The sequence below is a fragment of the Copadichromis virginalis genome, linkage group LG16 (assembly GCF_057382275.1).
Source record: "Copadichromis virginalis isolate Kocher_CV1m ecotype Utaka linkage group LG16, C_Virginalis_male_GT1.1, whole genome shotgun sequence".
NCBI classification, from domain to species: Eukaryota; Metazoa; Chordata; class Actinopteri; order Cichliformes; family Cichlidae; genus Copadichromis; species Copadichromis virginalis.
The window spans coordinates 19,712,947-19,736,257 of NC_140633.1; the positions used below are offsets into that span (position 1 = coordinate 19,712,947).

Sequence of the window (23,311 nt, forward strand, 5' to 3'; positions counted from 1 at the left end):
CAGTATTTGTGCCAAAGCATCGTATTTGTATGGAGTCATAGTATTTCTTCTAAATCATAGTATTTCAATCAAATCTCAGTAGTTGTTGTTAAAACGCAGTATTATTGCCAAATCATAGTATTTGTACCCAATCATAGTATTTCTGCTAAATCATTGCATTTGTGCCAAATCATGGTATTTGTGCAAAATCATAGTATGTCTGCAAAACCATAGTATATCTTTTATGTCATAGTATTACTACTAAGGCATAGTATTTCTGCCAAATCATAGTATTTGTACTAAATCATAGTACTTGTGCCAAATCATAGTATTTGTTGAACATCATAGTATTGGAACCAAAACATAGTATTTGTCCCAAAGCATCGTATTTGTATGGAGTAATAGTATTTCTTCTAAATCATAGTATTTCAATCAAATCTCAGTAGTTGTGTTAAAATGCAGTATTATTGCCAAATCATAGTATTTGTACCTAATCATAGTATTTTTGCCAAGTCGTGGTATTTGTGCCCAATTAATAATTCTGTTATGTTATAGTATTACTACTAAGTCGTAGAATATCTGTTATGTTATAGTGTATCTGCGGAATATAGTATGTGTGCCAAATCGTAGTATTTACACCAAATCACAGTATTTTTGCTAAAACATAGTATTTCTGCCATATTGTGGTATTTGTGCAAGAACATTGAACTGTTATGTTATAGTATTACTACTAAGTCATAGTATTTCTGCGTTGTTATAGTATTTGTGCTAAAACGTAGTATCTCTGCCAAGTCATAGAATTAATGCAATTTCATAGTTTTTTTTTAGGAAATCTGTTATGTTATAGTATTACTACTAAGTCATAGTATTTCTGCCAAATCATAGTATTTGTACTAAATCATAGTACTTGTGCCAAATCATAGTATTTGTTGCACATCATAGTATTAGAACCAAAACATAGTATTTGTCCCAAAGTATCGTATTTGTATGGAGTAATAGTATTTCTTCTAAATCATAGTATTTCAATTAAATCTCAGTAGTTGTGTTAAAATGCAGTATTATTGCCAAATCATAGTATTTGTACCCAATCATAGTATTTTTGCCAAATCGTGGTATTTGTGCCCAAATAATAATTCTGTTATGTTATAGTATTACTACTAAGTTGTAGCATATCTGTTATGTTATAGTGTATCTGCGGAATATAGTATGTGTGCCAAATCATAGTATTTATACCAAATCACAGTATTTGTGCTAAAACGTAGTATTTCTGCCATATTGTGGTATTTGTGCAAGAACATTGAACTGTTATGTTATAGTATTACTACTAAGTCATAGTATTTCTGCGTTGTTATAGTATTTGTGCTAAAACGTAGTATCTCTGCCAAGTCATAGAATTACTGCAATTTCATAGTTTTTTTTAGGAAATCTGTTATGTTATAGTATTACTACTCAGTCATAGTATTTCTGCCAAATCATAGTATTCGTGTGAATTTGTATACTGTAATATCACTGTATTATGTAGTGGCTAAGTAGGGGCTGTTTACTAAGTGCATCAGTGTAAATAGGTCATCTCTTGTGTTGGAGTGCCCTCTTGTGGCGCCTTTTGGGTAGTGCCTTAAAAAGTGGCATCAGACTGATTTGTAGTGGAGGAATTTGTTACCAGTTTTCTTAATCTTTAATCTGTATGCATGTTGTAATGCATACACTGTTCTTAATCATAGAAACCACACCATATCACCTCTCCACATCCTCCTACTGTATGCCATACCTCCCTGTACCATCCATCTGACCGCAATAAACTCCACCTGTGGTAATCTAATCCCTGGATGTCAGCCTCTCCTTCTGACCGAGGATAGTTATAGTATTTGAGCCAAATCATAGTATTTGTGCTAAAACATAGTATTTCTTCCAAATCATAGTATTTGTGCCAAAGTATAGTATTTCTTCCAAATCATAGTATAACTGCACAATAAAGGTTCTTGAGCCACATCAGTGTTTGTGCCAAATCTTAGTATTTCTTCTAAATCCTAGTAATTCTGCTCAATGATAGAATTTCTGCTATGCTTTAGTACTTTTTTCCTAGATTGTAGTACTTCTGCTAAGTCAAAGTATTTCATGTAAATCATAGTATTTCTACCAAGTCCCAATGTTTCTGCTAAATCATAAATAATGTTTTAGTACAAATTGTATGATTTGGTGGAACTTTCTGTGTTCCAGCACAAATGCTATGATTTGGCAGGAAAAAAATATTATTTAGTATAAATACTAAGTTTTAGCAGAAATGCTATGTTTAAACTTTAAAAAATTCTGCTATTTCTGCTGATGTGTGTTATGACTTTTGACCATTGAAATGAATGGAACACATTATCAATGTGGTCACTGATTTTGCATGATGGGCTGAGCTGTGCTTTACCTCAGTGAGATAAGCATCCGTTCTCAGACTGGGAGGCCTGGGTTCAAATCCAGCTTATGGCAACATTTCTTTCACTTAACAGTTAAACTTTTTTTAAACTCTTTTCAACACAAATTTCATTTTATTCACCCCTTTTCAGCAAAATTTTCAGTTTTTTTAACCCCTTTTCAGCACAAATCCAAACTTTATCAGCTCTTTTTCAGCAAAAACCTCTTTTCAGCAGAATTCTGCTCATTCAACTCTTTTCAGCAAAATTTTCAGTTTTTTCTGCTGTTTTCAGAAAAAAACTCTTTTCAGCAGAATTCTGCTCATTCACCTCTTTTCAGCAGAAATTCTGCTGATGGAACTCTTTTCAGCAGAATTTTCACCCCCTTTTTTTTGCCCAAATTCTGCTAGCACAATTGTCAATCTCTCCACCTTTTCTTTGTGAGAAAGTGTTTGGCTCAGTGAGCTAAATAGCTGCCCTTTGATCAGTAGGGCCAGGTTCGAATCCTGCTCAGGGCATCTTTTTTTTTTTTTTTTCTCAACTTTTTCAGCTTTTTTCAGCAGATATCTTCAGCCGTTAAGGCATCCACACTGCATTTTCGCAGGAAATGCAAATTTTTCTAGTTTTCTCTTGTGGTGCCATGTGCAGGGGTGTCTCCAGAATTTTTTCATAGAGGTGGCCATATGGGGAACACTAAAAATATTGGGGTGGCACCCCAACAACAGAATGTCCCGTTTTATTGTGCTGTTATCAAATATAGGTCACTCGAAAATTATGATTTAAAAAAAGAGAGAAAGTAAAGAATTATATGCCCAATTAATGACCTGGGGATTAACTGGGCAAATTTGGGGGGGGTGGCCAGTGATCCGCCAGGCCAACCCTAGGTGGCGCCCCTGGTCATGGAGCCAGAATTATGAAAACGGTCATACTCTCTGTCTCCACCTCAAACTGCAGATGGTCACTGACTCTACAGAGGCAAGTTATTTCCTCTTGTTTCAAGTCTTTGTGCTGAGATGTGACTTCTTTTCAGTTCACAGCCTGAATACGCAGACATGAAAAAAAAACATCCTTTTATCTCATTCCTGGAAAACCGACACATTTCTTACACTGATACATGATTGTTTTAACACAGTCCTTCACAACAGCACTTTTTAGACACACACAACTCTGTGTATCCCCTCCTGCTGTAACAACGCTGTATGAAAAGCAGGTGCAAAAACTGTTGCACAACTACATTCATATGTGAAGTATGATTCCAAAAGTGTACCTGAATGCTGCACTATTTGAATATACACACATATCTACAGTCCACCCCTTCTGGTCGGTCCAGTTTAAAATAAATACCTTTCAGTGGTGAGGGCTAGGAAAAAGGGAGACGCGTGCTTGTGTGTGTTTCCTTACAGCAGGGGTCGGCAACCTTTCTGATGATGTGTGCCATCTAAAATTTCCTCAGAAGTCAGTGTGCCATATGATTACATTAGCAATAAATTTAATAACGCTCTATATTAACAGTTACACACTATATAGAACCACTTTATAGAATTATATTTGTTTGCAGATGTTGGCTGCTATCAGCAAATATTTATCAGCTATTTTGAAACAAAAAAAGACACTTTTTATCCATAACAAGAACTCCATAACAGCAAATGAACTGTACAACAGAAAATGCAAATGCTATTCATGGTCTCCTCACAACAATGATAAGAAAATGTTCTGCAATGTTCTGAAGACAGTTAAACTTGTCAGGTAGTGATGTCCAACAGGTGAAAATGCAAGCTCCATGAACACGCACAGCTGTGGATTCCAGCTGGGTTCGTAGTTCTGCAAACTTTGACCCCCACAGAGTCAAGCTTTCCAGTTCAATCAGCTGCATTTCGATGTCGCATTAACTGGCATCAACTCAGCCAGTTAATGCGAGACAAATCCAGCTGCTCATTTAAGCTTTCTGGTTTGAAAAGAAAACATTGGTCCATATGACAAGGCTCAATGGCCCGAGAATAGGGATTGGGCTCAGGCGCAGAACCAAAACCGGAAGCTGAACGACTTTTAACAGAGTTTTATTTTACAGGAGTCTTGAACAGAGAGGACTGAACAAAAGCTAAATGTAACAGTGAGCAATGACAAGGCTTTGTGAGAAGGGCCTGAGCACAAGCTGAATCTGGTCACAGGAATAGCAGGGGCAGGAACAGGGCAGTTAAAGCTATGCAAACAGGAACACTGAAATAAAAGAGATAATAATCAGAGTTGTCCGTGGAGTAGTGAAGGCATCCAAGATTTCAAAGTTGAGAGGTCTTACATGGTTGCAGGTGGAGATTAGCTGGAGGAGGTGAACTGGATTGGGTGAGTACAGAGTGCGATGTGGGTGCCCAGGGAGGCAGGCAGGTATGGATGGTGGTGGCCAATTACAAGTTGAATCTGGTAGTTGGTGTTGTTAGCTGAGATACCGTCATTAAGAAGCGGCACAACTAATGTGTCTATGCAAGCTAATTTACGATGTGCACCGCTGGCCCGGCCATTTATTTTTTAATGCACCTTCTCAGATTTATTTCACTGCGGGTCGTGCACAGGGCTGAACTGGGACAAAAAAATCGGCCCGGGCATTTTGACTAGAGACCGGCCCACCAGGTATTAAAGCCATAAAGCCTTTGAATGAAAACAAACGCTGTTGTGACAGTGATGTACACTGTCTTGTTGGTATATGTATGATTTCTATACATTTTACCTCAGATAAAAACTTTGGTTGTAAGATTCAGATAATTATTTAATAAAAGCCAGACATTTTAAATGAGAATAAGAAAGTATTTCTTTGTGCCCCTCTTTCCCTGTTAATGCTCTACCTGGCCCCCTGGCAAAACATTGCTAGACCCGCCCCTGCACAGTTACCAGCTGTCAGCTGCATAAAAAAAGGATCCTGGTGTTATTCGTCTCTCAGAAACAGTTCATAACTTCCCTTCAACTCATTCATGTCACCTAAAAGGTAAACCTGTTTCTCCATCACCTGTTCAGCTCTGATGATTCAGTAAGGACATCTCCTGGTTTCATCTTCATGTTTCCCTCTCACCAGGATATCCAAACCGACATCATGACCAGCAGCTTTTATGGCTGTGGCTCCAACAAACATCAGCTGATACTAGAAAGTAATATCAAATAAATTCTAACAACAGCTGATCAAGCTTAAACGTGCTGCTGTTGTTTAGGGCGGCATCTGCTGGTTTCCTCTTTCTGGCGCCAAGTGGTTGATAAACAAACAAGAGAGAAAAGCCGATCAGCTGATCATTGATCAGTTTCATGATTGAAGTAGCAGCAGGAGAGAGAGGGTGAGAATGAGAGAAGAAGAGGCAGCTGACAGCGTAAAGACACAGAATAGCAGCTTTGTGTCTTTTTCCATTGTAGCTGAAGTACAGAACAAACTGTGTTTCTTTTCAGCTCAATACGAAACGCGTAATATTTTCTCTGAATACGAGACGATTCCATTTTTTACGGGACGGTTGGCAACTCTACTAACTAACCTTGTAAATAAAATAAAGCTCACTATCAGTAACATCATAGCACCCACCCAGCTGTATAGAAACTCCGTCATGCTAGCTAGTTATTGTAACTGACTGTAAAAAGTCAGCACAACAAAAATAAACTCCACCTAAACTTGGTTTATATCTGACCCAGACAGACTGCAGGTCATAACTTCTTACGTGAAGTTCAATTCACCTGACACTCGGACCGGCAGCCGCCTCGGGTCTCTCCTCCTCCTGCCTCCCCTTTCACTCATCCACCTGCTGGCCTCTGTGGGAGCTCCGCCACAGCAACCACCAAACAACTGAGTTATTTTTACACATCGGCCAGCATCTGGACAATCCACCACCATTCATTGTTTATCCTGTTACAAAAAAAAAAAAAAATTAAAATCGGCCCATAAAAACGAAAAATCACCATCAACCCACCGAGCAAATGCCCGGTATGCCTGATGGCCAGTCCAGCTATGGCCATCGGGCCGTGCCATCAGTTAAGCCTTCATGTGCCAGCTGTGGCACACATCCATTAACTGGGTTATCCATCAAGGATCCAGTTTAGGTCTTTTTTAAAATTTTTATTGCATATTTTACCCCTCTCTTTGAGAAATACAAAATTTAGTATTACTGTTATGCAGATGATACCAATTTATATATTATTGCTACACTTAAAAGTGAACAGCTTTATATATTGTACTGTTCTATCACATTATAAAGAACCTATGACTGTTTTAATGATCTGAACTCGTGGAAAAATAAAATAACAAAACTGTTTCAGTTGTTTTATGAAGTCTGCCCAAGCCCCACAAACATCCTCACAGAGTTCTTTATCTGGAAATATCCAAACTATTAAAAATCTTGGTGTTTTTATGGATAGTTAATTTACTTTTAACTATCAAATCAGAAATGTTGTCAAGGCTTTTACCAACTGAAAACCATTGTTAAATTAAAAACACCTTTATCGCCTGACTACTGCAGTTCCCTGTATACAGGATTACATTGCATCTTGTTTGTAGATTGTTCAAAATGCACCTCGTTCCTTTCTTAACTGGTACAAAGAAAAGACAGCACATCACTGCTGTTTTACCTCAGCTACACTTGCTGCCTAAAAATGTTTTAAGAAGTTGAGCTATTCAGAGATGGACTTGCTGGTATTCTGGATCATAGGCCTGTTGTATAACCCAAGTGCAACTCCTGGGCACAAGCTAATTGCTGGACATTGTCATTCAGGATTTTCTGGTAGAGGGCAGAATTCATGGCTCCATAAATTACAGCAAGTCATCCTGAACGAGCAAAGCAGCCCCTGACTATCATACTGCCACCACCATGTTTGACTGTTGGGGGGGATCTTGTCAGTTTCCAAAATGTTTTCCCAAAAGTCTTTGATCATCAAGATGATTTTTGGCAACTGTGAGAGGAGCCTTTATGCTCTTTTTGGTCAGCGGTGGTTTTAACCATAGATCACTCCCAATGCCATTTTACCCAGGCTTTTTCTTATTGTTGAATCATGAACTCTGACAGTAATTGAGACATGTGAGGCCTGCGGTTCTTAAATTGTTATTCTGAGCTTTTTGTGACCTCCTAGACAAGTCACCAATGTGGTCTTGTAGTAATTTTGGTAGACCAGTCACTCCTGAGAGGGTTCACCACTGTTCCAAGTTTTCTCCATTTGTTGATAACAGGTCTCACACCATGATTCACTGCAGTCCAAAAACTTAAATAGCTTTGTGACCCTTTCCAGACAGATAGGTGTCAGGGACTTGTTTCTGAGCTGTTTCTTTATGTTCTTATGTGCATTGCTTTTTGACATCTTTTAACCTACTTCACTTTGTCAAACAGGTTCTGTTTAAGGGATGATTGATTCAGCAGGTCTGGCAGCAATGAGGCTTGCATGAGATCAGTGAAATGGAAGACTGCTTTCCAAAAAAAAAAAGTCATCAATCACACTTAAATCATGTTTTAACAAAGGTTGGGTGAATTGCTTTCTCATATATGCTGGGTAGGTTTGAATAGCTTCTTTCCCTTAATAAATTAAATTATCATTTAAAACTGCTTTTGTATTTATCTTTCTTTGTCTAATATCAAAATTAGTTTGATGATCTGAAACATGTGTGACAAATAACTACGTAAATAACGAATTAACTTTAAAAAAAAACCTAGGAATCAGGAAAGGGGCAAATAGTTTTTCACAGCACTGTGTATAAATAAACGAACTTGACTATTTTTTTAAAATGCTTCAGGGTGATGATGTTCTCCTTCTGCACCAAAGTAGAATTTTAAACACGGAATGGTTGCTTTAAATGTATATTTTATTATAGTTACGTTACCTTAAACCAAGAGCTATCTGTTACACAGATGTGAAAAACATGTATCGACCCTTAAGTTAAGTCTTCTGTTCGAGAAATAAACAGGTTGTGTGGGGCTGCATTAGAAAACACGTGACTTTCTGGGTGTTTCTGAACACTCGTGTCACATGATCGTGCCAGTGTTTTTGTTAAGTGTTGAAGGCGAGTGCAGTTAACCGCAGAGCTAGCAGGTAAAGAAGCAAGTTGGAATTACGTAGCCAGAAGCCGTTGAGGGTTTTGTTTTCAAGAGAAGCGCTTTGTCATTGCTCCAGATAAGCTCGCGAGACTTTCGTCTGTTTTCTTGCCGTTGTTGTGACGCTAACATTAGCCGAGCTAGCCCAGCGACTGCTAACATTAGCTAACTCCCTGCGCCCTGTTTGTTGTTGTGCTTCTGTGATTTCGCGCAGACAAGTGCTGAGCCATCCCGAGGGAAACAACAGAAACATGGTGCAAATCTGTCGTGTCCAGTCATGGTTTGTGGGAGTAACGCCACTCCTCATTTTCGGTGAGTATTTTGTTTCGGTTTAGTTCACATTAGCAACAAGATTACAAAATCCGAAGATCTGAAATTAGCAGGACTCCAACGTTTACACCATCGCTGCTAACGCTACACGCTAATGGTTTAAAACTTATTGGTTTAACTAAATAATTAAAGTGTTGCTGTGGTAAAATCAGCGTTTTAAACACTTAAACGAACTTGAGTGCCGCCTTATGCTGCGAAAATAGATGACAACGAATGTGCTGAGGCGTCGTTTGGGTGTTTTCTTCCTTATTACCTGTTCTTTGTCTAGTACCAAGGAAATCTAGGGCACATGCATACAGCATTTGTGCCTAAAAAGAAGCTTACACCAAATTAGGTGTAAAGATGAATGATTATGGTTATGGGTGATCAGTTATTGTATGTAAGGGGGTGTTTAGATTTACTATGAGGCTTCACGTTCTGGTTTTACAATGTTGTCAGTTTTTGAGGTTTTCTTTAGTGGCGATTTTTAAGTTTATATATGTATGTGTGTGTGTGTGTGTGTGCTAGTAATTACATACACATAAAATTTAAAATGGGTTAGGACACATAAAACGGTCCAGTGCTTAAGTTCTTTTTGAGTTGAATATTTGCTGAATTTGCTGTAGTCCCCCCCTTGAGGGAGCAGATGAAAGTACCTTCGTCAAGTACTCCATGCCGGCCAAACCAGGAGGTTGGAATTTCCAACTTCGTACTTGTATACAGCGCATTTGAACCCAAACCAGTTGTTTAAGGATGTTCTTGATAGTCATGGTTTACAGTAAATGCAAATAACCTTTCCAAGCTTGGCAGATGAATGAGGAAAAAGCACTGAAAAGGCAAATGATGCACACTGAAGTTAAAATAAAGCCATACACCATAAACAGAAGACACTCTTAAAGTCTCAAAACTTTAATTTATGATAGTTCTTTTTTAAAATCACACGTACTAGTTTAATATTATACTTTAAAAGCCGAATCAACCACTGCATTCATGTTGTTTCAGAGTTTTGCCTGTTGGTTGGATAGAACAAGAAAATTAATATTCAACATAATCCACACATTAATTTGAGAAGAAAATAACTGAGCTCAAGCCCTTTTTACTTCCCACTCAACTCCTTTTTAATTTTCTGTCTCAGATTTGAAGTTGCTAGAATAATCTTTTGATGTGGGAGGCTACTCTTTTCCTTTTATTATCAGCTCATTGATGGGTCAAATTTCTACCTTTTCATTTGTAAACCATCTGATTCGGTGAGTAATTGGGGAAAACAAAGTAGTCCTAAACATGTAGCCATGTGTTCACACATAGAGGCTTTTTGGAACACTTAGGCTATATGGAACACTTAAAAACAAAAAAGTTGTATTCGATGGCACCAAAATTGATTCAAGTAATGGCACAAGGTGAAAATTGACTGTGGGCCCTTTTTATTTACTGCATACTATTAATATCAATGTTTATCTCATATTTATTTTTATTTTTGGACATTTTGAAGCTTTGTAGTCTTTGACTTGTAAACGATTGTGTTTTGCAGTGACTGTCCTGCACCAGGGCTTTGCTACTGTTGCCCCGCCCACTCCCGCACCACACAAAGAACCCGGAAGACCTGAAAGAGGACACTACAACGTCACGAATAACGGCACCATCTGTTTAATGGCATACATGGGCCTCCAGCTCAACATTTCATACAACTCCACCTCCCAGAAAAAGGTGCCGCAATAAAACCCGCACGTAACTGATAGGCGAATGCCGCAGGTTAAAAGTATTTGGACAAATAACATTTCATGATTTTCTTTACAGGTTGTCCAGGATGTGATGAACTTACAACCCAATTTGACAAAGCACTCTGGATCATGTGATTCTGAGATCGCGTCCCTGCAGCTCACAGTGGATGCTGTTAAAACCAACCTCATTTTTGTCTTCACAATGGTGAGTTTCTGTTTTCATCATGTACTTCCTAAAGAAGCCACTAGATGGCAGCTGGAGCTTGAAGTTAACCTGCTCTAATGCAGTGGCGCTCACTTGGCTGTGCTTTTGTTTTTTCCACTAGAACTCCACATCCAACAAGTACCACTTAAGTGAAGTGAACGTGTCAGCGGCCTGGCCGGACATGAAAGGTGAGGCTCCTCGACTTCTTAGGTTGTATCCAGGTAGTCTGTATCTGATTAATGAACATGTGTGCAACCTATTTTGTGACCTACTCTTCAGTGTAGTCCACACACACACACACACACACACACACACACACACACACACACATGTATATGTATAAACTAGGTGTGAGTGGTCATGTGTTGCTCAGGTCCTTGTCTAATCAGTAATATTGTGATGGGATCTGAAGCCGACTAAAACACATTGAAAATGCATTTGCATTGATGTCAGACCAAGCCGCATCATGGTGTAAAGGTGCTTCCAAAATGGACACAGCGTTCATTGCACTTGCTCATTGGTTCGAGGGAAGTGCAGTGGACATAGCAATATAGGCGGGGTTTAAATGGTTCAAATGTCAGTGTGTATTCTGTACCTCTTTTCATCAATACATCAAGGATTTTCTTAGATCTGAGTTATTTGCAGCAAAGCACAACAAAGCATTGCTGTTTTCTTGTATTGCTCACCTACACCAAGCTGCTCAAGTTTTAAAATACACACTGAGTGTGTGTGCTTGGATGGGAATCCATTTCTATGAAAGGGGTTTCTTTCTGTAGCATCACCTTGGATGCATGTGAACTAATTCAGTGAATTCAGACACAGATAACAACTTTTTCCTTGTCTCCCAGATACCGGCTGGACACCTTGTTTCTTTTGGTGACGTAGGCAGTTGTCACAGCGGTCAGAGTTCACGTTTGTTTGGTGTTTGTTCAGATTAAACAAATTAGCCGGATTTCTTTGCTCCTGAGCTGCACACCGCACATTTCCCAGTGCAACAACGGAGCACAATTGTGTTTCAATAGCCATTTATAAATATTGTTTTTCACAAGCGCACTGCGTGCTGACAGATGTTATGATATTGGTCATGCAGTTGACAGTAGAATTGTTTTTGATCATCAATCGGTACCACTTGAAGTCTGTCACACTTCAAGTGGATTCAATTGGATTCATTTGTAGTTTAGTTCAGTTTTATTGTAATAGCACCAAATTACAACAGTGGTCACCTCGGTCACCTGCACTGTCAAGGTGCTTTATACTGCAAGATGAAGACCCTACAGTATTCAGGAAGAAACCCCAACAATCAGATGAATCCTTATGAGCAAGCACTTGGCGACAGTGGGAATTAAAAAATGCCTTGTTTCAGACAGATGATGAATTGAAGGGAAGCGCCAAGACATAGTATAAAATAACTAAGAATGATTTTGAAATGTGAGTCACAGAAAGCTACTTTAGCAGAGTCCACAAAAAAAAAAAAGGAGCTGTAAACTGGCTCTCTTCAGTGAATTTAAAGCAGCTTTCATCGCTCAGATTAGCGAGAATGTTGTTCTGCTGTGGTGTCTCTTAATTCATTGTTTACTGAGGTCACATACATTACAACAGACTACAGGTTGTAGTTTTGTAGTAATTATGGTGAAGTTGGAAAAAAGCAGTATGCAAAATTAAGTCCTTATCTTTGTGTTAAAGTCACAGTGAAACTGAAACTGTAGTGTTTCCGTGCACTGACACATTTGCAGGTCATGCAGAAAATGCGGGCAGGTTTAAGCATTGTGGGCTTACCTCAAACTGTAAGACACACTTTATTGATTTAAATTTCATTTACCAGAAGATAACCGATCAACAAACACACCGAATCTGAACTTTATTAACATGTAGTTCATTTAAATTTCTCTCTCATAATCATTTTTTTCCCTTCTTATATGAATCTGTTTTCGCACTTGATACACTTCTCATGTCCATTCTGTTTTCTGCTTTAGAGCATATTTCAGGCCATAACAGCAGTCTGGACTACCTGCGGGGAACCGTGGGGTACTCGTACTACTGCCGTGACGAGCAAACTCTAAACGTGGTCCAGAATTTGTCCATCAACACCTTCCAGTTGCAGGTGCAGCCTTTCGCCGTTAAAGGAGATCAGTTTGGAGCAGGTAAACACTTCCGCCTAGTAGAGTGTGATCAAAACACATCATCTCCTCCTTGTCCTTTCTCACGTGTCCTTTTCTGTCTATCAGCTGAGGAATGCCAGCTGGATGAAGATGACATGTTGATCCCCATTGTAGTCGGAGCAGCTTTAGCGGGGCTCGTTGCCATCGTGCTCTTGGCCTACCTCATTGGGAGGAAGAGGAGCCATGCTGGCTACCAGAGCATCTGAGGTCACTCCTTACTCACATGTTGTCAGAGGCCTGAACGCGGCCCTACCCTACCTGAAAATTAACCACTGTCTTTCGAGACTTGAAGCTCGCCCCTCTTCCCCTCCATGTTTCTCTCCCTGCCTCTGTGTGTCTGTGCTGTTCTTTGCCCTCATAAGTAACACTAATTATTATCACCTTGTTGAGGTTCATATGTGCTTTCTGAACTGACCCGCTCTTTCTTAAAAAAGGGAATTATTTAGAAGATTGTAATGAAATGAGGCCAACTTCTCACTGGTACTATGTAAAGGAGGGGATGCATGTTTGCAGAGGATCAATTATAGTCCTCGAGTTGCTATTTATGATTTCTATGAAAGGAATTTTGAGGGATTTGGGGATTTAGAAACTGGGGTTTGTCTGTTATGGAATGACCATTTTTATTGGTCCAGCATAAAATGAGGTTTGCTGTTACAAAGGGAATATTTCTGCCAGTTATACTTAAACTACGTCCGACAGTTGAGAACTGAACTGATTATTTACCTGCAAGCTGTATGCACGTTTGAAAGAACATATTTAGAAACACAATAACCTAATCCTAAAAAGGATGTGTGAGGAGTCCTCTTGTAGCTCTAAGATGCATTTTAGAATTAACTTTCTTTTTTTAAGCAGGGTTAGTGTTTCAAAGCTTTTCACTCCCTCTTTCGGACACACAGCATGTTTTCTGTTGTGAGTCAGTTTTAGTTTCATTCAGCTTGTGGAAATGGACAGACTGGCCAGACTCGTACTCCCACTGTAAACTACCTGTGTATTATTTTTACATTGGATGAGTTGGTCACTTCATGTGTTGCGGCCGTTAAGGCACAGGTAGCCTTTGCAGTATTTTCCTGAATGGCAACTGTCACCACTCACAATACCGCGACATAAGCGCTGATATTGAAAGAGAAAACGTCAAAACCGAAAGCAAGGATTTTCCTGAAAGTTTTTTGCACGAGGTCACCACTTTTAAATCTCGTCGCAATGTGCAACGACAACAAAATGGCGGCAGGGGCCAATGGTTGTGATATCGTTTCCGGCACGCACCGCTGTTCAAAAGGGGGAGCATTAAAACACTGACCTTTGTTACCTTCAGTACCTTCTCCTCTTGCTTCCGTTCTTAATCAACATGCAGTCTTTGGCTATAGCTTTGCACTGACCAGCCACAGCATCAAAACCACTGGCAGCTGAAGTGAACCGTGATGTTTATTTAATTTCAGTGCAGTATTCTGCTGGGAAGGGTTGGGCACTACAAGTCACGTGGAAGTCTCTGTAGCTTGAGTTAAAGGCAACTGGATTTCTTTTGCAGTGACTTTGAAGCTTCTTCATTTCTAAAAGCTGGTGGAGAGTCATAGTTGACTTCTGATCAAGTACTAAAAAAGGAACCCTTAGAGCTAAAAAAGAAAATCCAGCTGCCTTCAACTGAAGTCAAGACAGTTTGTGTCGATGTTACTTTAATCTGCAGCATAAACCTTACTGGAAATTCAGCACAAACCAGGATAGCATCTGCATCTCCCTGCAGAACAATTCACCAGACTACACTCTAGAAACATTTCACGAATGGCTTGAGGAACATGACAAAGTGCCAAAGGTGTTGACCTGGCCCTCAAGCTCCCCAAAGCCCAAACAGATGTGCCAGAAATGCACATCTGTTACCATGTCAGTGTCCCAGCAGTCAATAGTAAATGATCTGATACTTATATAGTTCTTTGCTACTGAATTTGAGCTCTCAAAGTGCTTCCTACTACAAACCTCATTCAGCCATTCACACACATTCATAGGAGTGCTTTTTTTTCTATGACAAAGCACTTTTTAATCTAACCTAACACACACTCCCAGTCTGAGAAACTCAGGGTTCAGCATCTGGCCTGAGGATTGCCCAGAGATTGAATCAGTGATCTCCCGCTTAACAGATGACCTACTCAGCGTCAGTGCCACTGACTCTATTTTGGTGGCGCAAGGGGGACGTGCCATGTTAGATATCTGGTTTTAAAGTTGTGGCTGACTAGTGTATATTTACTGTGTAGATAAAGAAACAGTTGACACAAAAGCAACAAAAAAAGTTTATTTCCCACAAGGCTGATAGTCACTCCTATGAATTCTGTCGTTACAACACAACCAAAACAGGATCTAACAGCATTGTTGGTTTAAATGAAGCCCAAAGCCTAAACATCTCTGTAGGAACTTAACAAAATTCCTACAGAGATGGTTTTGTTTTGCTTGGGATGTTGGTTCCTGAAAGAAAAGCAGTTTAACTGCAGTCCTGAGAAACAGCCCCGTGTCATTATTAAAAAGGCCAAAGTGCTCTGGTCAGTGTTCATCAGTGCCTTCCCAGCTGTAACATGGATGGGATTCAAGTAATGCTAATATCACACAGGAACTCGCTCACTCACCCACACTGTGCTGCCATAACTGAGACATGTTTGTGTCTCCCGTAGCCTTCGTGTACTGTTACTACCATAAATATGCATTGTTCGATATAGTAGGAAAAAGCACAGATAATTTGTGTTTTTGTGTTTGTTTTTTTTTCTCCCTCCCTCATGTTAATACTCATGTAGTTATTTAATAAAGTTTTATTAGATTCGTCTGAACATTTTTTTTTAAGGAGAGGTCAATAAAAGTGATGAATGAGGCCATCTGACTCTTTGTTTTGCCTTCATGCTGTTTGTTAGCAGACAAACCTGTTCCCTGTTGGGTTTTTATTTGTTTGGGCTCCTTAGAAGCGGATGTTCATTATTTGACAAGGAAGGTATTGAATACCATCAAAGACTAAATTCCAATATCATTTTTTTAGAGAATACAAACATATTCACTGTGTTTTAACCACAGTTTTGACATTTGAATAAAGTTAAAAGAACAAAGCAAATAGCCAAGTTCATACCTGCGAGTAAAGAGTGGGAGGTTAAGGGAAGTTAAATGAACATGGTGTTTGACTGTCAAAGCAGTCCCCGAGCAACAGGGAGCCTGTTACAACGCACGTGTTGACTAAATAATGTAAATGTCACTTGGAAACAGCAAATTTGCATCAGTCCATGCAGAGACTGGATCTGCAGGGTGTGGTTATGGAGGATACAACACATCCTATAAGGCACAAAATGACTGAAAAAGGGATACAAAACCAGGTTATGTGATGCAATGGGAACATGAGGAAATGTAAAACAGTTACAAAGAGGTACTTTTACAACCCTGTGTCCAGTAAAGGTGGGTGTGCCATAATGGTGTAAAATCCACCAGTGTCACGTTTGATGTCTTTCTAATATTTTTGATAAATTATGGTGTTCAGATCATTTGCACATCATTTGCGTTTGGTTTTTATTTACATAGCGCCCCAACTTGTTTGGAAACTTTTTTTTTTTATAGCAGAGCCACCTTCTCACAGTCTTATCCATAGCTGTTGGGGATTTGGGTTTACTAACATCAGCTATTCTATAGTTTGCATTTTAATTTCAAAAGTTGTTTATCTGTATTATCTACATTCATTTTGCATTTGAATATTTACTTATTGTACTTTATGATAGTTTACAGACTATTATGGCTAGGGCTGTTCATATAATGATATATATCGGATGACGATATAAAAACGTCTATCATTTCATTTTACGTTATCGTTTGTTTCGTGGTGTCGCAAAATAAACTGTTTACGGCAATATTTTTTCATCGTTTTGATGGTCACTGTAGTGTCTATATTAATTTCTTAAAGTTCTCTCTTTCCCTTATATTTAATAGAACCACACTACAGATGGACAAGCGCCTGTTTGTTTGCGTTGTGGTTAGCAACAACGACGGTAACAGTATCGCGTGTCCGCTTGTTTATGTTCCACATAAACCTTTCACAATAAAGCTCAAGATCCTGTTGAGACCTTTCAAAATAAACTGAATCACGTGAAAGAGCAGATTATTTACGGATGAGAATTTAAAAAAGAGCCGCCAGGTGCTAAAAAATAAACCTTAGACTCAAACGTTAGAACAGGCTTTTCCCCGCAGCACGCCGTGTAATAAATACTCACAAAGAAAACGGCGGCCTTTACAACTTATGTCTAAAAATGTATAGTTTCATGCATCGGTTAAAACACTGGACTCCAGCTACATGACGCGCAGCTGGAAACACTTCCCGAAAGACGAGCTGTCCGACATTCACAGAATTTACAGAAAATGTTACATTTCTGTGATTTATATCGTTAGTGACGATAGAATTCTTATATCGGGATATGAGATTTTGGTCATATCGCACAGCCCTAATTATGGCCTAGAAAAAGGGTCAGTGTATGCCTCTGCAGATTTCAGATCTTCTATCGCATTTAGTAAAAGATTGCAGATCACAGTTTCCAGTTATAGTAACTGATTATCTATTTATAACAGAAACAAAGCACTGTGAGCTAAAATGAACAACATTATCTGTATCACTGAGGTAATTTGTCCAACACAGCATTTGTAGACTTGCACTCACTGACCACTTAATTAGATAAACTCATTCAACTGCTCGTTAATGGAAATATCTAATCAGCGAATTGTGTGGCAGCAACTGTCATTCAGGCATGCAGACATGGTCGAGATGACCTGCCAAAGTTCAAACTGAGCATCAGAATGGGGAAGGACGGTGATAAGAACAACTCTGAATGTGTTATAGTGCCTTGGTAGAATGCCCAGGCTGCTTCAAGCTGGCAGGAAGGCAGCAGTAATGCAAATAACAGAAGAGAAGTATCCCTTAACACGCACCAAGATCACACCAAGTGCCACTCCTGCCAGCTAAAAAAAAGGCAACAGGTTATAATTACATGTGGTCACTGGAGCTGAACATTAGAAGACTGGAAAAATGTTTCCTGTTTCTGCTGTGACATTCAGATGGTAGGATCAGAGTTCACACTAAACAACAAGAAAACATTTATCCATCCTTACTTCTCTCAGTGGTTCAATGGCTGTGGTGGAACACGAGATTCACAAATCCGACAGTCGCTGCTGAAAAATCTGCAGCAACTGTTTTGTGCTATCATTCAATATGGACCAAAATCTTTCCATGACTTTTATGAATCTGTACCATGAAATCCCACTCATTGCAACGTGTACTTACTAAAGTGGCTGGTGAGCATATAACTTTAATAGCTTTGTAGACTATGCCTGAATTCATGACTGACACACACAAATAATACTGATGCTACCATTTAGCAGAAGCATTCAGCAAAGTGAGGAAGCAGATGGGGTAAGTTAATGGGTTTTATTTTACAACAAAAAGTGAAAAATGAGACTGAGCTCCATAAATTTAAACAGAAACCACCACATTAAAAGCGTGACCCTTCAGCTTTACGTTCTCTTGTAAACAGTCCTAAAGGCAAGAGACAGAACAAAGTATTCACAGTAAAAATAAGTGATCCGTCCATAATCACCAAAGCAAAAGTGTTTTTAGAAAATACACATGTAAATGCTGTTTGGTGCGGTGTTATGATCTTAATGTACTTCTGTATATATAGCAGCAAATATAGTAGGTGAAAGATTGGAGTCAAAATCAAAAGAAAAGCCTCAGAAGCATAAGCCTTCATATTTAGATACCCAGTCTGCCAGATTAGAGTGTAACAAAGTATAAATCACAGAAGTAACCAGAAGAGTCACCAACATGTATGTTTCATACAGTTCCTGACTGTACAGTGTTACTTACGCTGCCTGAGCTTTTGTTTTATTAAATCCAGTATAAGGGGAAAGTGTCCTGAACCTCATGGCTGTCCTGATTCCTCCTTGAGAATTTGTTGTCTGCATTTCTCTCTCAGTTTATCAACAGTCGACATCGACAGACTCTTAGGTTCCGTAAAGATCTTCTGCAAAGGAACATTTAAGGAGTGCTTAGGCTTTTTTCTACTCAAAATAAAAATAAAAACTACAATTAAAACTGTGTAAATACTTTTAACAGATTATCTTCTGCACAGTCTCATGGACTGGTGAAGTTAGAATAGCTGAAATGTAGCACTTCCCCATGAATTGTTTTTCTTTTTCGGGAAGTATTCTTTAAAAAAAGATGTTTTATGACCATAAGTAGTGTCATTTTTCTCTGGCCCCTTCCTAACCGTCATTGTATTTGGCAATCTCACCTGCATAAAGGTGTGGCAGTCTAGAGTGAAAGCCCCAGAAGTGATCTGTTTGAAGCATTCGCACACGTCAGGCAAAGAGCGCGCTCTCAGGATCTCTGCCTGGTGGTGAAGTATGAGAGTAAGAGCCACGCGGAAAAGTACTTTGGATCCCTCGTAGAAAAGACAATCCCAGACCCGCAGAACAGTCTGCAAGAATAAGACAGAAGGTGGATGTCAGTTAAATGATCGCCACATGCTTCTAGTTTGACCCCTCCACTAAAGCGCAGCTTTTGCCTCACCTCGATAGGGAGTACATCGATGTAGAGGCAGATAAACCAGCGAGACACCACCAGCGTCCATATGCCAGGGTACTGGGCCATGAGCTGTCCTACTGCAGGAGCTTTGACCTTAACCAGCTCACCAAGGACCTCCTGGTCAGTCTTCAGACCCAACATGGCCGGGGTGTAGTAGTCTGCAACACATTCAGATGAATTCCTCCTTTTCTTTTGCACAATTGAAAGCCATTGTAGTGCATTTATTTATTATAGATAATATTTATTATTATGTAAACTTTGAATTACATTTATTTATTTAACAGCCCTCCTTAAGGAAAAGATCAGGCTAACTGATTATTATTTTATCCCCAGTACCTCAGAAAAACAGACTCACATGCTCACAGTTAATTTGCTGCTTAATAAACTGAACAGAAATAAATAATGATGGTCTGGAGCATTGTTTTATAAAAGATCTCAAATTTTTATAGACCGAGTGTCAGTTTAGGAAGGCGCTATGAGAACTTAAAAAAAAAGAAAAAGAAGTAAAACGGAAGAGAAGCGCATCTTTGGTCTCGTTCTCTGCCGCCTTGACATTTTGCTGTACGTTTCCTTTGTTGTGGTTGCAAAATGTTAGCTGAGGCTGCCGCTGGCCCTCGACACGAACACTGAAAACCCTGCATCTCTAAAGTGGAACTGGTTTAACCTATGGAGCAACAGTGCAGGGTAGGGGATGTTTGCTGTGGGGTAAACAAAAACAAAAAAAAGAGCTCTGAAAGGAAGCCGACGTTAACTGTCACCTTACCTGGGAGTATCCTGCCCACCAGTGCATCCATAAGCCAGAAGGATTTCTCTTCGTCTTTCGTGATGATCATGAGGTAGCCTGCAATGAAGTTCATGCCCTAAAAATGAAAGAGCATGCTGTGGATCGCTTAGAATAAGAACTCCTGCTGTGTGTGCATACAGTATGCCAGGTTTTACATTGAATAAGTGCACTGACCGATATAAGAGCTAACAGATGAAGGTTAAGACGGAAAATCCTACACATGTATTGGTTAAATAAGGAAGTAGCCAGCCCTGATCTTTAGGTAAACAGACATGATCTTAGGAGAGTCAGAGCTTGTCGCTGACTGCATTTTCTTCACCTGACAGTAGCCCACTGTAGGATTATGGTGTCCGTAGGCCAGCAGCACATTGAACAGAGCCTTCTGCATGCCTGGCTCTGCTTTGCTCTTGAACAGGATGTTGTCAGGAAAGGTCCTGTGCATATCTTTTAAAAAGCAGAAAGAGTGAGTGAATTATTGGGACATAATTTAAGCATTGAAAGAGCATGCTGTATGCTGCGACAGTTTTGGTGCACCTGTGTGAATGGTTTCTTTCAGCTTGGTGTCATGCTCCATGTCCAGCAGAGACTGGTAATAACCCGGCTTACTCTCCAGCTGTTCCTGGGCACCACTAGCCGCCATCCAGATCCTGGCACGGTGCTCATTAGGCACACCTTTACGAACAAACCTCTTCACTGCCAAAACATGTTTTATTATTACCCATCACACGACCAGAGAGCTGGAACGAACAAGCAAACAAAACCCATGGAGGTGTCTTTTGTTTTTGTACCTGTGAAGTTCTTCTCCACATGAGGCTTCTCCTGAAGGAGCTTTGACCATCTCATGGACCTCCTGTTGAGGACATCTACATACTGATTCATCATCTCCTTGTAGGAGTCGAAATCGCCACGTCTCTCAAAACCGTAGGCGTCAATCCTGCTGGGACAAATTCACACAGTTCTCCACCAGTGAAGGTCTACACATAACACTCATAGAGGCTGTGAAATCAGGATTGCCGGTGGACCTGCTTGCTCCCCTCCCTTCTTTCATTCTCCTATTCAGTGATGGCAGACTCTAAAACTGCCTCCACTGGGTAGGGTTTCTGTAGCTGAGTGATCAAATGCTCCAGCTGGATGAATAGTTAAGTGTTAAATTACTTCTTAGGGGAGCAAGGAGAAAAATGTAAAAACTTTGACAAGCTCCTGTCCCTTAAAAGCCAACAGGTGACAAACTTTAATGGTAGATTTACACGTTATAAGATGAAATGTGAAGTGGAAATACAAAAAGCTGAAGAGGAAGAAAGATGTTGTAAAAACAAGAAAAGGTTGCCAGTGAGGAAGCTGCAGGCAGATATGCTGACTAAATAACACAGGCCGACAACAAAACAGATAAAAAAAGAAACAAGAAAAGAGAAAATGAACTTTTTAAAACGCAATGAAACAAACAAAGCTTACCTGTCACTGTCATCATAATCGGCCAGAGCCTGCATAGCATTTCCTTTCATTTCCCCATCCATTGTGTCTCATGTGCTAAAGGTAAAGTAGTCCAAGAAAGCAGAAAAAAAGAAAAGAAAAAGAAAAAAACAACTGGGAGCAGGAAGCTTATTCCATTTTTATTCCCTGGAAAAGAACCAGCTGCTGTCAAGGTAAATAACAAAGCGGTCTGAGTTTCCTATGGCTCACCTTACAGCAGCCACTGCTGAGAGGAGGAGCTAGTATGAAGAAACCCACAGGTAACAGCCACAGGCGTGTACTTCTGTTCGCACACAAAACAGTTGGAGGAAGAGACACTGTGGTGTTTGCTCTTATGTCCTCTGCTGGCTGTAATTCCAACATTTTATTAATTTCCTGCAGCAGGTAAATTTGTTATTTCTTTAAAGTGATTTGGAGCCAGACCCAAATTTCCAGTGTTTCAAAGCTGATCTGTTTGGCAGACATATTATTAACACAGAGATGATAGGTGGACTTAGCCAATATTTTATATTTGGAATACATCGTGTTCTGAAACGTGTAGCCCGAAGTAATGAATTATTAGACAGCATTACTGTGGATCAGTCTCACCTTACTTCAACATTATTTTTGACAAACACACAGACAGCTGGCATCTAAAAAGCCTGATATAAAAGACTGTATATATAAGATGGACACATGCCTTTCCATTCTGTTAATTTTAACTTGGCATATTTTTCGTGTTGTATGGCCATGTCCTGTGTTATAAAGTTTAATAAAGTTTAAACAAAAGACTAAAAAAGATGGGGATGGATGTAGCCTCCAGGTCTGAAAAATGACCTGAAATGCTGAAGTGCCTTAAACCTGCATTCTTCTTTTATGACCTCAGTAAGCCCACTGGTAGGTTCATGTTCTCATATGACACTTTTAAGTCTCAGTTTTAACACAAACTGACTCGTTTGTACACTCTAGTCCCAAATAGACTCAAAACTGGTAAATAAAACAGTGAACACTTTAGCGCGTGGCTGCATTAGTTACTACAGTATGAGCGTGCAGTGTCACTCACCGCCTGTGATTTTAAAACACCAAGAATGCTCATCCTCAAGGCCCCAAAACAGGACTTTATAAACCAGTGGGTGATTTTATGGGGGGTTACAGCCATCTTTTATACACAGTTTTGGTCTACACTCCACACTCTGTTTTTAGCTTAATTGTCTCACCCTTTGGTGGGTAGTACAGTGCATAGAGTGACGGAGAAAGGCTCAAAGTGGACTCAAACCCAGGTCACTAGCCCTCAGCGCAACCAGTTGAGCTATAGTGGCACTCCACACGGAGTACTCTTAACAATATATGCGCCATACAATTAGTTTAACTGCAAACAGATTTAAAAAAAAAATAACAGTCATGTGTACTGTTTTGTGGAATCATATTATGAAAGTAATCTGGATTTATCTCCTCTGAAACAACATTGTTGTACCTTCCTATTTCACTTATTTTTAGTCAGAAACTTATAGGAGTACTGCAGTTATTAACAGAGCTTTTACTTTCTAATTATTTACAAAGATGATCCCTGGAAATAAATAGATGAACCCTTAAGCCATATTAGCCCTAAAAGAAACTTTGCTGGAGTTGAATTACTTCTGGTGAAAAAGTATTTTAATGATACTTGAATACATTTGATT

At 39.5% G+C, this 23,311-nt stretch overlaps 2 protein-coding genes across 3 annotated transcripts; one reads left to right on the forward strand and one right to left on the reverse strand.

Annotated features, from left to right (window-relative positions):
- Window positions 1-8,330: 8,330 nt before the first annotated feature.
- Window positions 8,331-15,661, forward strand: lamp1b (lysosomal associated membrane protein 1b). Its single transcript, XM_085433615.1, has 7 exons — window positions 8,331-8,420; window positions 8,637-8,734; window positions 10,260-10,435; window positions 10,526-10,654; window positions 10,776-10,842; window positions 12,628-12,795; window positions 12,880-15,661. Exons 2-7 carry the CDS (start codon window positions 8,674-8,676, stop codon window positions 13,017-13,019), a joined length of 741 nt encoding a protein of 246 aa, XP_085289741.1. The 5' UTR covers window positions 8,331-8,420; window positions 8,637-8,673; the 3' UTR covers window positions 13,020-15,661.
- Window positions 15,662-18,226: 2,565 nt separating this feature from the next.
- Window positions 18,227-22,627, reverse strand: LOC146690613 (growth hormone-regulated TBC protein 1-A-like). 2 transcript variants are annotated; one of them, XM_085433617.1, is made up of 8 exons: window positions 21,636-22,627; window positions 20,972-21,120; window positions 20,718-20,876; window positions 20,503-20,627; window positions 20,163-20,259; window positions 19,385-19,557; window positions 19,107-19,292; window positions 18,227-18,836 (listed from the first exon to the last, which is right to left on the reverse strand). In XM_085433617.1, exons 1-8 carry the CDS (start codon window positions 21,695-21,697, stop codon window positions 18,735-18,737), a joined length of 1,053 nt encoding a protein of 350 aa, XP_085289743.1. In that variant the 5' UTR covers window positions 21,698-22,627; the 3' UTR covers window positions 18,227-18,734. The 2 variants fall into 2 exon arrangements, with proteins under 2 accessions (XP_085289743.1, XP_085289744.1); XM_085433618.1 differs by having other exon boundaries at window positions 20,972-21,117; window positions 21,636-22,626.
- Between the last annotated feature and the right edge of the window lie 684 nt (window positions 22,628-23,311).

Excerpts from the sequence above, each read along its gene's own strand:
- LOC146690613 (XM_085433617.1), bottom strand. The coding sequence starts at position 21,697 with ATGGATGGGGAAATGAAAGGAAATGCTATGCAGGCTCTGGCCGATTAT. Across the intron at positions 21,121-21,635 it reads GATTATGATGACAGTGACAG|CAGGATTGACGCCTACGGTT; the intron begins GTAAGCTTTGTT and ends AATTTGTCCCAG. Across the intron at positions 20,260-20,502 it reads CTACAGTGGGCTACTGTCAG|GGCATGAACTTCATTGCAGG; the intron begins GTGAAGAAAATG and ends TTTCATTTTTAG.
- lamp1b (XM_085433615.1), top strand. The coding sequence starts at position 8,674 with ATGGTGCAAATCTGTCGTGTCCAGTCATGGTTTGTGGGAGTAACGCCA. Across the intron at positions 8,735-10,259 it reads AACGCCACTCCTCATTTTCG|TGACTGTCCTGCACCAGGGC; the intron begins GTGAGTATTTTG and ends TGTGTTTTGCAG. Across the intron at positions 10,655-10,775 it reads TCATTTTTGTCTTCACAATG|AACTCCACATCCAACAAGTA; the intron begins GTGAGTTTCTGT and ends TTTTTCCACTAG.